The sequence below is a fragment of the Acanthaster planci genome, linkage group LG19 (assembly GCF_054643075.1).
Source record: "Acanthaster planci isolate LZ-2023a linkage group LG19, COTS_SCS, whole genome shotgun sequence".
Taxonomy (NCBI): domain Eukaryota; kingdom Metazoa; phylum Echinodermata; class Asteroidea; order Valvatida; family Acanthasteridae; genus Acanthaster; species Acanthaster planci.
This window is the reverse complement of record NC_141795.1, coordinates 1,966,132-1,979,900: the sequence shown is the minus strand read 5'-3', so window position 1 is coordinate 1,979,900 and position 13,769 is coordinate 1,966,132. Positions and strand designations below refer to the sequence as shown.

The 13,769-nt window shown below is 41.9% G+C and overlaps 2 protein-coding genes across 2 annotated transcripts in view; one reads left to right on the top strand and one right to left on the bottom strand.

Annotated features, from left to right (window-relative positions):
- Nucleotides 1-6: 6 nt before the first annotated feature.
- On the top strand, nt 7-2,257 carry LOC110984423 (UPF0728 protein-like). Its single transcript, XM_022244664.2, has 3 exons — nt 7-217; nt 1,047-1,166; nt 1,561-2,257. Exons 1-3 carry the CDS (start codon nt 124-126, stop codon nt 1,623-1,625), a joined length of 279 nt encoding a protein of 92 aa, XP_022100356.2. The 5' UTR covers nt 7-123; the 3' UTR covers nt 1,626-2,257.
- Nucleotides 2,258-2,738: 481 nt separating this feature from the next.
- The window catches only part of LOC110984316 (transcription factor 7-like 2), a 93,239-nt gene continuing 82,208 nt past the window's right edge, over nt 2,739-13,769 (bottom strand). Inside the window, exons 9-10 of the mRNA XM_087149178.1 lie at nt 8,842-8,914; nt 2,739-7,462 (exon numbers count right to left, since the gene is read on the bottom strand). Of these exons, the coding sequence (XP_087005304.1) occupies nt 6,772-7,462; nt 8,842-8,914 (764 nt within the window). The 3' untranslated portion in view covers nt 2,739-6,771. The remainder of the gene's footprint in view (nt 7,463-8,841; nt 8,915-13,769) is intronic.

The following is a 13,769-nucleotide window of genomic DNA, read 5'->3' as shown; positions in this document are numbered from 1 at the left end:
GCACCGTATCTAGACAACAACAGTAGACCACGGTACGGTAGTCGTGCGGTACATCGCTCCGTCGGGCGTTTTCAGAGAGATCGCGTTTTCACAAATTTCGTGTGACTACATGAGGGACTGAATATGCCTAAGAATGCTCTAGTCACGGTGCGATATGGGCCATATCGTGCATGTGGCATCGTTGAACACAGAACATCACGACTAGATGGGTTACAAGGTAGGAGTCAGGACCACAACCGGATAGGCTAAGGGCCTAGGCTACGGCGCGATTAGTCAATGCGCTGCGGTTTCGCACTTGGGTACAGTCCGCTAATTCAAGCCCCATTGAAAACAGTGTAAAATCAGCACTGTTCAGGGCCCAATAACATGCACGCAAACATCCCTGAGATTTCTGAAACACAAATGAAATTCTTGTCTTGTCACTAATCTTTCAATTTCTTTTCAAGTTTTTGTGCGTTAACCAATTACATTTTTAATTATTCCCACAAAACAAAATCACCCCCCAAAAAGTGATTTTTCCGAAGTCTGATTGCAGCCATTTTTCAAGTGGCAACCCTCAACCTTCTCCGGCACTTAGGATCATTTCTCAACCATAGTTTTTAGCCATTCTGCTATTATATGAAAGCTCAAAGACCTGGCAAGGATTTACACAATCTCACCATTTTGGGGGCCAAACAATCTCCTTTTCAAAAGATACTGTGGGTTAATGCTAATGAGCTGGCCAGAAATTCTCACTTGAATTAGTGGTTTGCATCCCTAGGCACAAGTGTGGCCATGGTTATCATCAAGGATGATAATCCTATCCTGGCCAGTCCTATCCTGGTCACAACAGTGGGGCTAGATTGCACTGTGCGATAAATTAATCCTGGTCAAAATATGCAGCATTTTGTCCAGTTTCAAAATAGCCTAGTTTTTCCAGAGCTGAAAAACCAGAAAAGGTGATTGACTGATTGATTGCAGTGAGGTACAAACTATCAGCCTGATACATGTACCACGAATGATGAAATTTATTACATCAAAATGAACATGGTCCTTCCAACCCCCAGCTCTGCTGACAGGAGATGGTCACACAGTGGAGTTGTGCCCAATCGATGACTGGAATGTAGTGGAACTTATCGTGAATGGAGAGATGGTATACCAGTGTGACATTACCGAGATGGACTATGGTATGTATACATAAGAAAAGAAGAAAGTGCATGGTGTGTTCACATCAGCAACAAAGGGAACATTTGAAAGAAGAGTTTTAACTTGCACTCGGTGATAGTCCCTACACTTTTGATATGCTGCATTTTAGTGGAGTCTACCGAGCCTTTGAGCTTGTAAGGTCTTCATATCTTTTCCATACAATTTGGACGCATTGTTCTCTTGCAGAATTAATTCGTAACACAGGGTTCAGGAGAATTCTTGAAGTCTTTCCATGACCTCTACAGAGGATAATGTGAAATACTAATTGTCAAAGACAATGACTTCAGAGGCCCAATATGTTGGCTTTTGAAGACTTGGGTCTTTGCTTCACTGAAGGGGTATTTTTGCACGTGCTTGTATTTGTCTTTGTTCCAGGGAGCGATGGTCAGTTGGACAAGTTGTGCCACGAAGCATTGGAAGCTGTGAGGAAGGCATTCTAGGCTGGGCGGCTGGGGAGGGGGGTTGGAACTAGGATGTGGAGTAGAGGGTATGCTGAACCTCAACAGTGGGAGAGATGAGAAGTCGTCTGCTACGTTCCGTACAAGCACATAGTTGGCTTTGCAGCGGTCCTAATTTCCGTCCACACAAGTATTTGCAACTTGTAGGCGAGCATGAGAAGCAATAGAATCTGTAGAAATCATCCTGACTTCAGGGAACCAGACCAGGTCAGGTACTGTGATAAAGTATTTCACCAGGCTCCCCTTGCTGTTGCTTGAAGTGTCTCACAGCTCCATCCTTTTGGATAGGGCTAGTTTCCTACGGTGGGTTTAAATTGTGGGCTCGGGTGCACACTCGGCAACGCGGACCAAGATCAGGCAGCTCCTTCAGTCTGGACGAAACCTACAAAATCCAAACCTCCAAAGTCAAGATCTTAGAAAGGCCTGTGCAGAAGTTACTTACTGCCAGCCTAATTTTAGGAAATAATACATCTGTTTTGCCTTTGTTCTTGTTCTCAACAACCAATTTAAAAGCCAATCTATACATTTGTCACTTTCGTGTAAATATAAATGAATGTTGTATACATATGTATATATGTCACTTCAAATAAAATGAATTTGTTAGTTTTCACAAATATTCAATTTGCATTTCAGACTCCAAATTTTGAAAAAATGAGATTGTCTTGCTTTCATTCCCTTCTTGACCCTAAAAAAGGCCAGTAACATGCAACTTTTGGCCTAACCAGACTTTCATGATTTCCTCTCTCGCGCATGTCGACACCTACCTTGACTGAAAGATCTTGCAAAGTGTCAAATTTTCAAACACAGGACGGTGAAAAGAAAGGACATTTTTTTCCAGCTTTGCATCCTGTGCAGGACTGCAGTGTGCGTTATGAAAGATGACTACAATCATGTTATCAGAGCAGACCCCATTTGCATGCACGCCATAGTAGAGGGGGGGGGTGAATTTACTCACATGGTGAATTGCTTTTTAGCCTTTTCAGAGCAAATACATGTACTGTGCAGCTAAAATGTACACACTAAAAGCCTCTACGCAGGTACACATACACAGATATACTACCCCAAAAAAATCATTAAAAATGACAACAAAGCACCTTTTTCTATTTACACTTTTGTACCAACTGAACAAATTTTATTTTATCATACATATTAATTATCCGTCCATTGTACACGGAACAATTCAAAAAAAAAAAAAAACCAACATACGTACATTTAATATAACGCTGTTATGTTTACACACGGTGCAAAAAACCAAAGGAAGAGAAATACGGGAATAACTGTAACAAAAATAACTGAAGCGTTTCAAACACTTATCAAATGAGGTATAAACAAAACCGTGGCCTTCAAAACTACTAGAATCGGTTCGATATTAAATATAAAACTGCTAATAAAAAAAGAACGATTCTTTTCAAAGAATGTTCTATAAGGATAAAGGAGAACAGTAACACTCTTTTAAAAAAAAAGGAAAGCCTATTGCTGGTTGTCCACAATGCTTCCATCCGAAACTGTACGCTTGTTTCCCTAAAAAGTACTGGTTTAGCACGAGGAGGATAGACCGAGTATCGGCGTCAAGTGGTTGTTCTCAAGATGGTTGCCGCTGTTCTTAAAATAGACTGATGACATCATCAGAAGCGCCCCTTTATCTGACCTGGGGTCAACTTTATGAAAGTGACGAGGTAATTTTTGCTTTGACTTATTATTTCTCGGGTTATATCAGTTAATGTACCTTCTATTCAGCTGGAACACATTTTTACTGCAGGTCTCCATCACAAAACTGAATTTCATTTTTGATATTCCCACACCAGTATCAACAGAGCATTTGGCTCAATTTCACGGTTCCTAGGCAACCTTAGCAACACATACAGTGACGTGTGCTCATTGCTAAGGTACTGATAATTTGTAATCGCTTCCAAAATGGTTCGGGCTATGCAGCATCTTTTGAAAAGTCACTGACCAACTGATGCTCTGGACCATCGGTGATTCTCCCCTTTCTGGCCGGGTTTAAATTGGAAAGTAAAGCCAGCAAAATTTGTAGACAAAGTTGACAATTTCAATTTTGGCCCCAAAATACGCATTTCTTTTACAAGTTGCCCCCATATTTAGGGAAACAATGCACGTTGCCTGAAAAGCACGAATTCTGAATGCTGACAATATCTATATAATCTTCTGCAAGTAATTAACATTAAAACACTTTCAAAAAAGAAAGGGAAAAAAAGGGGGACAATTTTCCCTGTCTGCTTAAATTTTGAACCACTTTCAGATGGGGAGAGGGGTAAAAAAAAAAAGATATCCTTCGATTCAAAAGTTATTCTAAATTTCACTGAGATATGCACTTCAACTTTGTATTTCATGATTCATTTCAATATCAAAATACAATTGCTCTTCACGATTGGAGACAAGAAGTCAAGAATAACATTTTAGTTAAGGATGAATCCATAATTGCTGAATTTAGTCATCTTGCACATGATTTGAATTTTTCTTTCACGCACAATATGTTTTTTGACACGGAGACTCGGGACACACATAAAAATTATAACTCTGAATGCAGACATACACTTCTTACAAAAAAATAACACGTGGTAAAAGTGGCTTTGGGAAGGGTATCTGGATAATGCAGCAAGTTCTTTTTGTACACAGAGTCATTTCTTTCCTTTACAACAATAAACCAATCAGCACTTGGAGCCCAGTTTAAAGAAATGCCGCACTGTTTGAACTACACCCAAAGGGGATGGTGGTCTACCCAAGCATTCCCTGATGGTATGCCGTCCAGACTGCAGCAGGCATGGGATATCTCAGGATCCATCATCATACCCGGGGTGCCAGACTACTTGAAAAGAGCCAGGCACCTGATAAACATGCATGATAATGCATGGTGACCGTATTTAATGCATTTGACTCCTGCAAGACCACTGGAAAATGCACAGTCGCTGTACAACTCAGTCCACACAATACTTGGCAGTTAAACACGTCTTACAGAACTTTGTGTCCTGTGTTTTCAGTGGAGTTCTTCAACTGACCCGATGTATTCTTGAGATTCCAGAAAGAATCTGATAAATCAACTCAAATTTGTTTTAAAAAAACAACAACACACAAACGGTTCTGGAAGTGTTCGATTCGGATAACTTGCAAATGTTTGCTGCCCTCTGGAGTGCAAGTTATGCCAGGGAAATGCCCCAGACACATAGCATAAGATACCACTTCTCCACAGCACAGTACAAACGTTTATTCACAAATGTCTCAAATGTGACTAATTAACTGCTAAAAAAAATTGGAAAACATTAAATGGTTGACACTTATTGAATTTCTTTCTTTCCAGCTAATAACAGGCCCCTATTTCCAGTCGGTGACAAACATATGACAAACCGTTATGATTACATATAACCAAAACTGTTGACCTTCATGGGAATTTCTTTAAGCAGTCTGTCATGCCATTTTACACCACCTCTTCTCTTTCTACTCCTTTCCCCGTTTTGAATTCACATCTTCACATATAACGTAAGTAACACTGCGCGCGCCTCCCTTTTTTGCTCGAAGTTCTTGTGAATATTTAACAACGGCATCCCCATTATTTGCAATAGAAATCTTTGGTTTGATCTAAGGTATTTCAAGGACTGTTCCGATGACCTGATAGTAATAAACGTGAAAGCTGCATCTGGAAAAATGGAAGATCAAACGTGCTAAGCAAATTTTGGCTGGAACAACAGTCTGACTAGAAATGTGTGAAAAAACAGTAAGTTGACTCATTTAAAGATATGAATGCTTATGTAGAAATGATCTTCAGTAACAACAAAGTAAAATCATTCAAACCAAACATGACCAAACTGAAAGAAATAGCTTCAAGATGACAGACTCGAGACCGAAATTCGGAAAGAAAGGAGGGCAGGTGAAACTGGTACTAGTTTTATTGTAAGAAAGGCAATTGAAGTGTACGTCACTTTGAGTTTTTTTTTTTTCCTTTTGCATAAAACACATCCTTACAAACGGTATGGGGTATCGATCAAAATTACAAAATCGGAAGTAAAAACATCTGGAAAGGACTTTTCATGAAAGATCATTCGGGGACATCCAGATAGACAACATCCTGACGAATACAGCAGAGCAGTTCCATCTTGCAACATGTACTCATGAATATGGCTGACCGGGAGAGTAGTGACATACGGGATATGGAAACGTACTCTCCTCGCGGAAACCAGTCTGAATTAATGTCAAACCGACATCTTGGCTGACATGACCCCCTGCCCGTGGCTGTGCAAGGGCACTGTGTAACCGCACTCTGGACCACGGCGACATCCATTTCAGGTCTTCGGCACCAATACACAAACGAGTCTCTTGCAGAATCATGCTGGCAACTCAATTTATTGGAGAGCTCCTTGGCTCTTCCCTCGTGCTTCCCAGAATGCAATGCAACAGAATACCACAAAGTGTACATCAAAAACAGTCGCTCTAATACGGAATGGAAAAAGCCATTTCTGCGATCCCGTTATGTCGAATCAACTGAAGATCTTGTGTACAACTGCACTGAAAACTATCCACCCACTGAAAAAAAAAATGAGGGCAACTCCTGCTGTTGATTTTCCACGGGGAAGGAAGCTCCTAGTGGGAAATTTCCACAAGCATCACCACACTGTGGTGAGAAGAGCCTTTGCCAATGCTTACCATTTTTCCTTTGCAAAGCTCGATATGACACCCAGCTTTCCATGCGCACCAGTGCTATGTCAGTACTACATATTCCGCTATGCCAGACACCTACAATGTTTGCAGCAAGAACACATCGGACAAAAATAAAGGAAAGGGAAAAGCGTCAAGTACAGAACGAGTCTCACCTTCATTTCCTTTGAAAAACGTCACATCCCTTCGATGCACTGAATATACAGTGTACAATTCTTTATGGACAGGCTTGATTGTTTTCCCGGAGAAAATAGTCGCTAAAACATCAAGGTATCACAATCGCTTCCCGTTGCTGTTAAAAACCCAAACGATTGGCAGCTGGACGAGCGGCCAGTGGTACTTTTTCGTCGTTTTTTTTTTCCCCACTTACGTTAATTATTCACTTGATAAGTTTTCTATGTACAGTAATGGTTAATTTATGAAACAAGGTTTTTTTTCGTTTGGTACAGCTGATTAGATACTACGCAGTGACCGTCGCAGATTTCATGCTGAGATCCTGGGGCATCTCCGGCGTGGGAGGCGGCCTTGACTGCGCATGGAGTTGTAAGAGTCCGTGGGGCGTCAGGCCATTGGAGAAGGCCGTGCCCCTCAACATGTCCGCCTGGGAGGTCGCGTGTGCCGCAAAGAGAGACGGCTGCGAGGGAAACACCATCATGGGTGGTGTACTGCTGAACGACATGTGGTGACCCGAGTGCGAGATGGAAGGATGCGGGAGGTGGACTATTGTGGCAGGGGACGTCTGGGTGACCATGGGCGACGGCGACGGGTGCAGTGTGGGCTGCTGGGTACTGGCGGCGGACGAGGCGATGGAGAACGCCTGGCTGTGAGGTGGTGGTAGGGGTGGAGGTGGGGGTGGCGGTGGTGGGCGGGGCTCCGACAAGGAGGACGACGAGGAGAGTGCCCGCTCCCTGTGACTGTGGCTGCCGTTAGCCTGCTCCCCGTGATGCTGACTGGAGGAACTAGGGACCAGGGGCTCAGAGGTTGGGGGTCGCGTTCCCTCTGACCCCTCCTTGCTTCCAAGGCTGTTGTTGGGCATCCGCTGCGGTGGGGTGGGTTGTGAAAATTCTTGTTCATCTTCACTGTCGCAACTGTCCTCTTTGTTCTGACCGTTCTCGTCTGAGCAGATGTACCGGATACACTTCTTCTTTCTCCTAATCAGTATAAGATTATAAAAAGAAACAACCATTACGAGGGGGTTGGTGTCCAAGTATAAGAAAGACTTACATTCTACAACTCACTGAATCTCTATGATAACTATATTTTCACCTTGTGGTCTGTCGCTGCGGATAAAATCTTCAGAGCATAATGATCACTGTGTCCTATGTGAGGGAATCATCTTTGAATTACATTACACCCACATATGTGATACGTGTATATTACAATGTCAGTGCAAAAGCAATTCATGGGGAATTGGGTTGAGGTAGTGGTTCTTTCCTCACCTTTCACCTCTGCGGCCGGGTTCAATTCTCCTACCCTGTGCACATGTGGATTGAGTTTTCAATCCCTACCCGTTTCGTCCGGTTTACCCAGAATATTCCTCTGGGGTTTTTCCTCGGGGCCACTAAACCTGAAGTGCTTTTGTCTCTCCTCTATAAGTTTCTTCAGGCTTATGAGCTGCAGTAACTGGGGTGCCTTTGAGGAATCCTCGGTTTCATGATCAGAAATACTTCATAATAATAATTTTAAAAATACAATTGAAAAATAAATGCTACTCAAAATGTGACCACAAATTCTATTTATCTGTCTTGCAACCAATGTCTGAGTTCAGACATGGCCCAATGGCCTATTTTTATGCCTATCGGTTTTGCAAAATGATTTCTTGCTGTTTACTCAACCCCAACCCCCATGGGTCAGTTATAATTCCGCAGTCACACTGCTCTTGTTGCATTGAACAGGACCCAGGGGGCTGAGGTACAACCATCAATGCCACCATGCTACTATGCTTCACATGGAGAATAGCGCCATCTTGTGTTCAGTAATGGAGAGCTGTGATGCTGTACACAGTGAGTGCAGTCAACACAAGATATTGTGGTTGAGTGGCTGAACCACTGAACTGGCAATGATGGCCACAAATGGGCGCAAGTGAACAGTGGCTTTGCACTGCCGCCTTCCATTCATATTTTTTCTTGAAAATTTATTTCGTTTTCCTTGGTTTGCTGTTATTTTACGTACAAACACTAGGAAATAACCGGGCCATTTTTCAAACGGTATATGTGGGGAAAAATGGCCGGCCCAGGGAATTTTGTAAGTGGCCTGGTTTGGATTGTTTGGCTCATACTTGTAAAAAATATGGCAAAAATTATTCCAATACAGGACAATTTTTACTTTTTTCTTTGCAAACAAATACATGTATATCATTAAAGCTGTATTCTCTAAGTGTTATAAACAATGACATTTGCATGAAATTTTCCTTCAAAATTTAACACAGAACATTCAAACGTTAGCAATGATTCTTATAAAATTAAAACTTAGACTCTCAAATATCATGAATAAGGTGGAACTGAGTTTTTAAAAATACCAACTCACGCACCTGCAGGGCTTACACCAGAATTCTTGCTGGTCGACGCCAAAGCGAGCTCGACATTTCTTTGGAGTGGACGGTTCTGAAATGATCACAAAGAACATCCATCAAACAAATGAAAGGTCCTGACATGTTGGAGAAAAAGTCTAGAATGTTCTTGCAAATGAAAACTCCATTCATTGCCGGATCCGAGGGAGGGTGGTCATAATGGGGACCACGTCCCCCCCCCCAAATGACAGATGATTCTTTACATTTCCCTTCATTCCCAAAAAACATGGAAAGAAAAAAATCCCTCAAATTTAGCCTTACCCTGAGAAAGGCCACAAAGTGAAAAAAACAAAAAGCCATAAAGCCAAAAATTAAATAATGCAGTCTCCCTTTTGGGGGCCCTCTGAAAAATTTGTCCCCCCTCCCACACACACACACAAAATAAAAATTGGTTCCTGACCCGCCCTGGAAAAAGAAAGAAAAAAAAACTTTCCCTGTTCATGTACATGTATGCCTTTCAAAACTATTTAAAATGTTGACCATCGTGGAGGCTTGGGTTCCAGTCTCACAGAAGTAAGATTGTGAATTTTTTCGAAAGCTATCGAACACTGAATATACATTGTATATCCCTGTCTGGGAGAATCTGGGTGTTCTCTTGGAGAGTACTTCCAGTTTTCGGGCACAAGGATGGGTCTTGGACGTACGATGGGTCGTTGGAGGGAGAGTTGGTGCTGGCCGCGTGTGGAAGTCCCACCATGTTTGGTTTAAACTTTTAAATCAATGTTAAATTGTGTTTATTTTAATTATTTTGGGTCTTTGTAAATAGTTGTTCTAATAGGTATTTTTTCTAATATTGTTAAGCACTCCTGAACATTTTTTTAATGAAATGAGCGCTATACAAATTGAATTTAATAATAATAATTAATAATTGTCACAAGTAAACGTCGCCGGTGTAAGGGCAAAACCCATGATGCAATCAAAGTCTGGCACAGGTATCATCCTTTGCTTTCTAGTTTTGTATTCTCTGCGAGGGCCGAAGGTGGTCTACAGAATGAGACCACTCTTTGCACACCCAGGAAAAAAATGATGGAAAAGTGGATGGCCCCTGAGGAGAAGTATACAGAATGGAACAATACAATACTCATTCGCAATAGTCACGGACCGCATCATCCAACTGTTGCTGCTTAGGTATTTTGGAAACGTACGCTGGACAGTGCTCATTAGTTACAACACGCCCCTAACCATACGCCTCATGGGTCATGGGGCTGTGCACAGCATTATATAAGCAGTTAGTACCCATCCCCCCCCCCCTTTTGCAACTGGCAAGCAAGTGTCCCAAGTTTAAAAGGTTTATTCCAAATGTAAACGGCCTGTGGTGTGAGCGATGGCTTCCCCTCCATCTTTGGCTTTGGGGGATTCCACTCGGAAGCCTTGAATCTTTGAACCACAAGACTCCGACTCCAGCATTGGGTTTTTAGTTTCAGGACTTCAGTGAATTGAACTGGCTGTGGAAAGAGAAGAATTGTGGCTTGAAATCCAGAGGCTCAAGGCCAGGGGCTTCACATCTCAAGGCCTGGGGAGCCCCTCCCCCAAGCTCAAGATTTGCAGCCTGGATCAAGGCTAACCCCCAGGCATCAAGCAAGGGTAGGATTACGGAACTGACATTTATTAATGACTGCAAAAATTTGGGTAGAAGTTTAATTTTTCTCCTCTTTGATCTCTCTGTTTAGCCACAATGTTTCTCTTTTTGGACACAATGTTTCTTCCCGGCTTAGGCACAGTATCTGTGTACATTTTTACGGCACACTGTTTTTCGACCAAACATATTTGGATGCATGATGACAAAAGCCTTGGATCAGTTTGTACACAGAAATTCCTATGTTGTAAGAACAGTCCCCTGTGTGTCAGCGAGAAGCAGGTCACTTATTAAAGCTGGGAAAAAGGCACACAAAACTGCACTCCAAAGAGTGTCTTGTGGCTGTCAGGCATTTTTTTTTCAGGCATGCAAGTGTGTACTTCTGCTCACAATGTGTTTAAGTACTGAGGAAATTCATTTAAGGGCCTCTTTAAGCATTAAAAAAGAGTCCCTGAATCATATAAGCAATTATCCTGCCCCACTGCTGCGACAGGACAACTCAATCATCTTCCCGATGATCATGAAATAAAAATGAAACAGCTGCGGTGCACGTACAACACAAAAGCAAATGCCCAACTCCTCCCATAGTAGCCAGCATTTAATACTGTTGTTTTATGGGAGGAGGAAGATTGGAATTTCTTCCACAGGCTGTTTAAAGCCACCATAAACTCCTATGTGTTATAGAGCTTGAAAGTAAAAGGTCACACAGTGAGCTTCCAGAACCCTTGTGCGGTCCACCTATGGGGATTTCACATGGGGGCTGTCCTATCACGTTGAGTAATTTTTAGAAGAATGATTTCTAACTAAAATCACCCCAAAAAAATACTCTTGTTGGAATTTTACCTTTGTTTTCCTCAAGTAATATTTAGGAAAAGTCACCTGGAAATGGGTTAAAAAAACTTATTTCATTATTAACGACTTTTCACGTCCGGCGATATCGTACCCAGGTCTCCCTGTTCGTGCATGTTTGTTTTCACTCCCCCTGCTTACATGAAACTGAGATTGCAAAGATTTACGTTTCTTCATGTATTTTAGACTTAACGAGGTGATGGGTTAATTTTTGGTAGCATACGTCCCTTTTAGTCCCAGTAATTGTTCAGTTTCTATAAATGGATACACTAGCAAATATTTACCGAAGCCGCTTTTTTAAGTTGGATTTTTGAAGAAATAACTAAATAAAAAAGTTAAATTCTAAAATTTGTGCATGTTATTTTTCCTATCCAAGGGTTCCAGAAGCGCGCCATCAGGGCTCTATTCTGCAGCTTTTAAAATTGCCATTCCCAATCATGACATTCTGAGTCAATTTTAAGTGAATCATTTAGGCAGCGCATGAGTTCAAGTACCAGTCTCTGAGTCACTGGGTTTGTGTTTAAGTCTGAGTCAAGAGTCATTTGGCATGAGTCCGGGTCAAGTCAGGACTCAGCTGGCTTGAGTTTGAGTGTAAGTCGAAAGTCACTGACTTCAAATCTATATCATGTGTCACTTTGTTGATATTTAAGCATCACTTGGTTTGAGTTTGAGTCAGAGTCAAGAGTCACATTGTTTGAGTCACTGAAATTGTGACTCAAGAGAGATTCCAATCAGAGTCCTGGTTTGATCCTGAGTATGTTCACTGTAATTCTGGCTTTAGTCCAGTTAGCATGGAGAATCATTTCAAGGCTCTTACAATTGTTTGACCTTCATGAAACTCATATGTGGGACTACTGGCAAACTCCAAGTTTGTACCAAGATGCCCTCCAAGTTTGTACCAAGATGCCCTCCAAGTTTGTACCAAGATGCCCTCCAAGTTTGTACCAAGATGCCCTCCAAGTTTGTACCAAGATGCCCTCCAAGTTTGTACCAAGATGCCCTCCAAGTTTGTACCAAGATGCCAGGTAACTTGATACAATGTGGCAGGTTTTAGCAGCAGATAGTTCAAACAGTGCTTTTAGCAATTCTCCAAGAAAACATCAAACAATTAATGCCCGGGGGAGGGGGGGACGAAGAATAAAACAATTTCATAAATACACAGTGGGTGTTTATAAACATCGTTGGCAGAAAAAGGGTCCCACTGGAGCATATCTGGATAAACTGTTGTCAATTTTCTATTCGATTTGTCACCGCCTTTAAAGACAAGGTCATCGGAAGTACTCAGCTCGTAAATGACGACAATGAGACTGGCATAATCTGGCCCTGACCACGTGTGCCCACTTTCTCCCCAGTTGGCATCTTTATCATCCCGTGATGTCTCTTTGGGAAGTGTATCGTTGTGACAGAAGGCAAACAAAATGGAAGGTAAATGCCTGACGGAACAACTCAATTTAGAAAAACACATATAAAAATGACACCACCAAAAAAACAAAAACACATCTCAAGTGAAATAAACCCCCCAATATTGCAATTTTTGGTAAACAAGTCATGCATCAGGTGCAAGGTGGCAAAAACCTCAAGAAGTACAGTGACCTTTCCCAAACTGCCCCTCCCCCCACTCCTCTTCAGAGCCAACAGGTGACACCCGTTATCAAAGCAGGAAAAGAAATGAAAATAACAGCCAGTCCTACAGAGTCAAAAGGTGGCTCAAGTTGTCAGAAACGAACATGGCATAAATCAGTCACCAATCCCGAATAAATCTCTTCAAATTGCTTATTTTAGGTAAAGTGTGACTGCACTTTCAGCTCCCCCTCTTCCTTTATTCCCTCCTACTTTTTTTTTTCTTTTTGAGAGGTAAACAGACCTTGTTCCGATAATTACAATAATGCATCTATTGATATTGTGGTTGAGTGTGGCCAACAGTGCATGACCCATTGTCAGAGCAGAACCCACGCTGGGCACATCGGCAGAAAACTTGGGCTCTTCTCAGTGCAACACTCTCTCCCCTAGCCTCCTTTGATTTTGTTAGTGATCAAGAACAGTGAATCGGTTCCTCCCACCTCTGTCTATTGCAACCAACTTGTAAATGCAGATCCCACTTTAGTTTCCTCTCACTAGTTCTGGAGAGAAAAAAAACTTTTTGGGGGGCGCATAGGGGCAGCAAACATTTGCCTAACAAGTGGGGAGGAAAAAACCTGTTGAACTGAATTATTAAAACTATGTTAACAAGATTCCTTGAAGCTGGCGAGTCACTGAAGATGTGCAGGCTCTTTTGTTCACAACTGACCAATTTTCTGAACATGGCTGTTTCAGAACTTGTACATCTGTTGATTTACAGACCAGTACATATGCTGCCATAGACGACAGTGATAAATATCCACACTTCAAAAAGTCAGGGAAAATACAAGTTTCTCAGGTGTTCAAGAGACACATATCAAATGAAAGCTCACTTCCTCATCTTTCA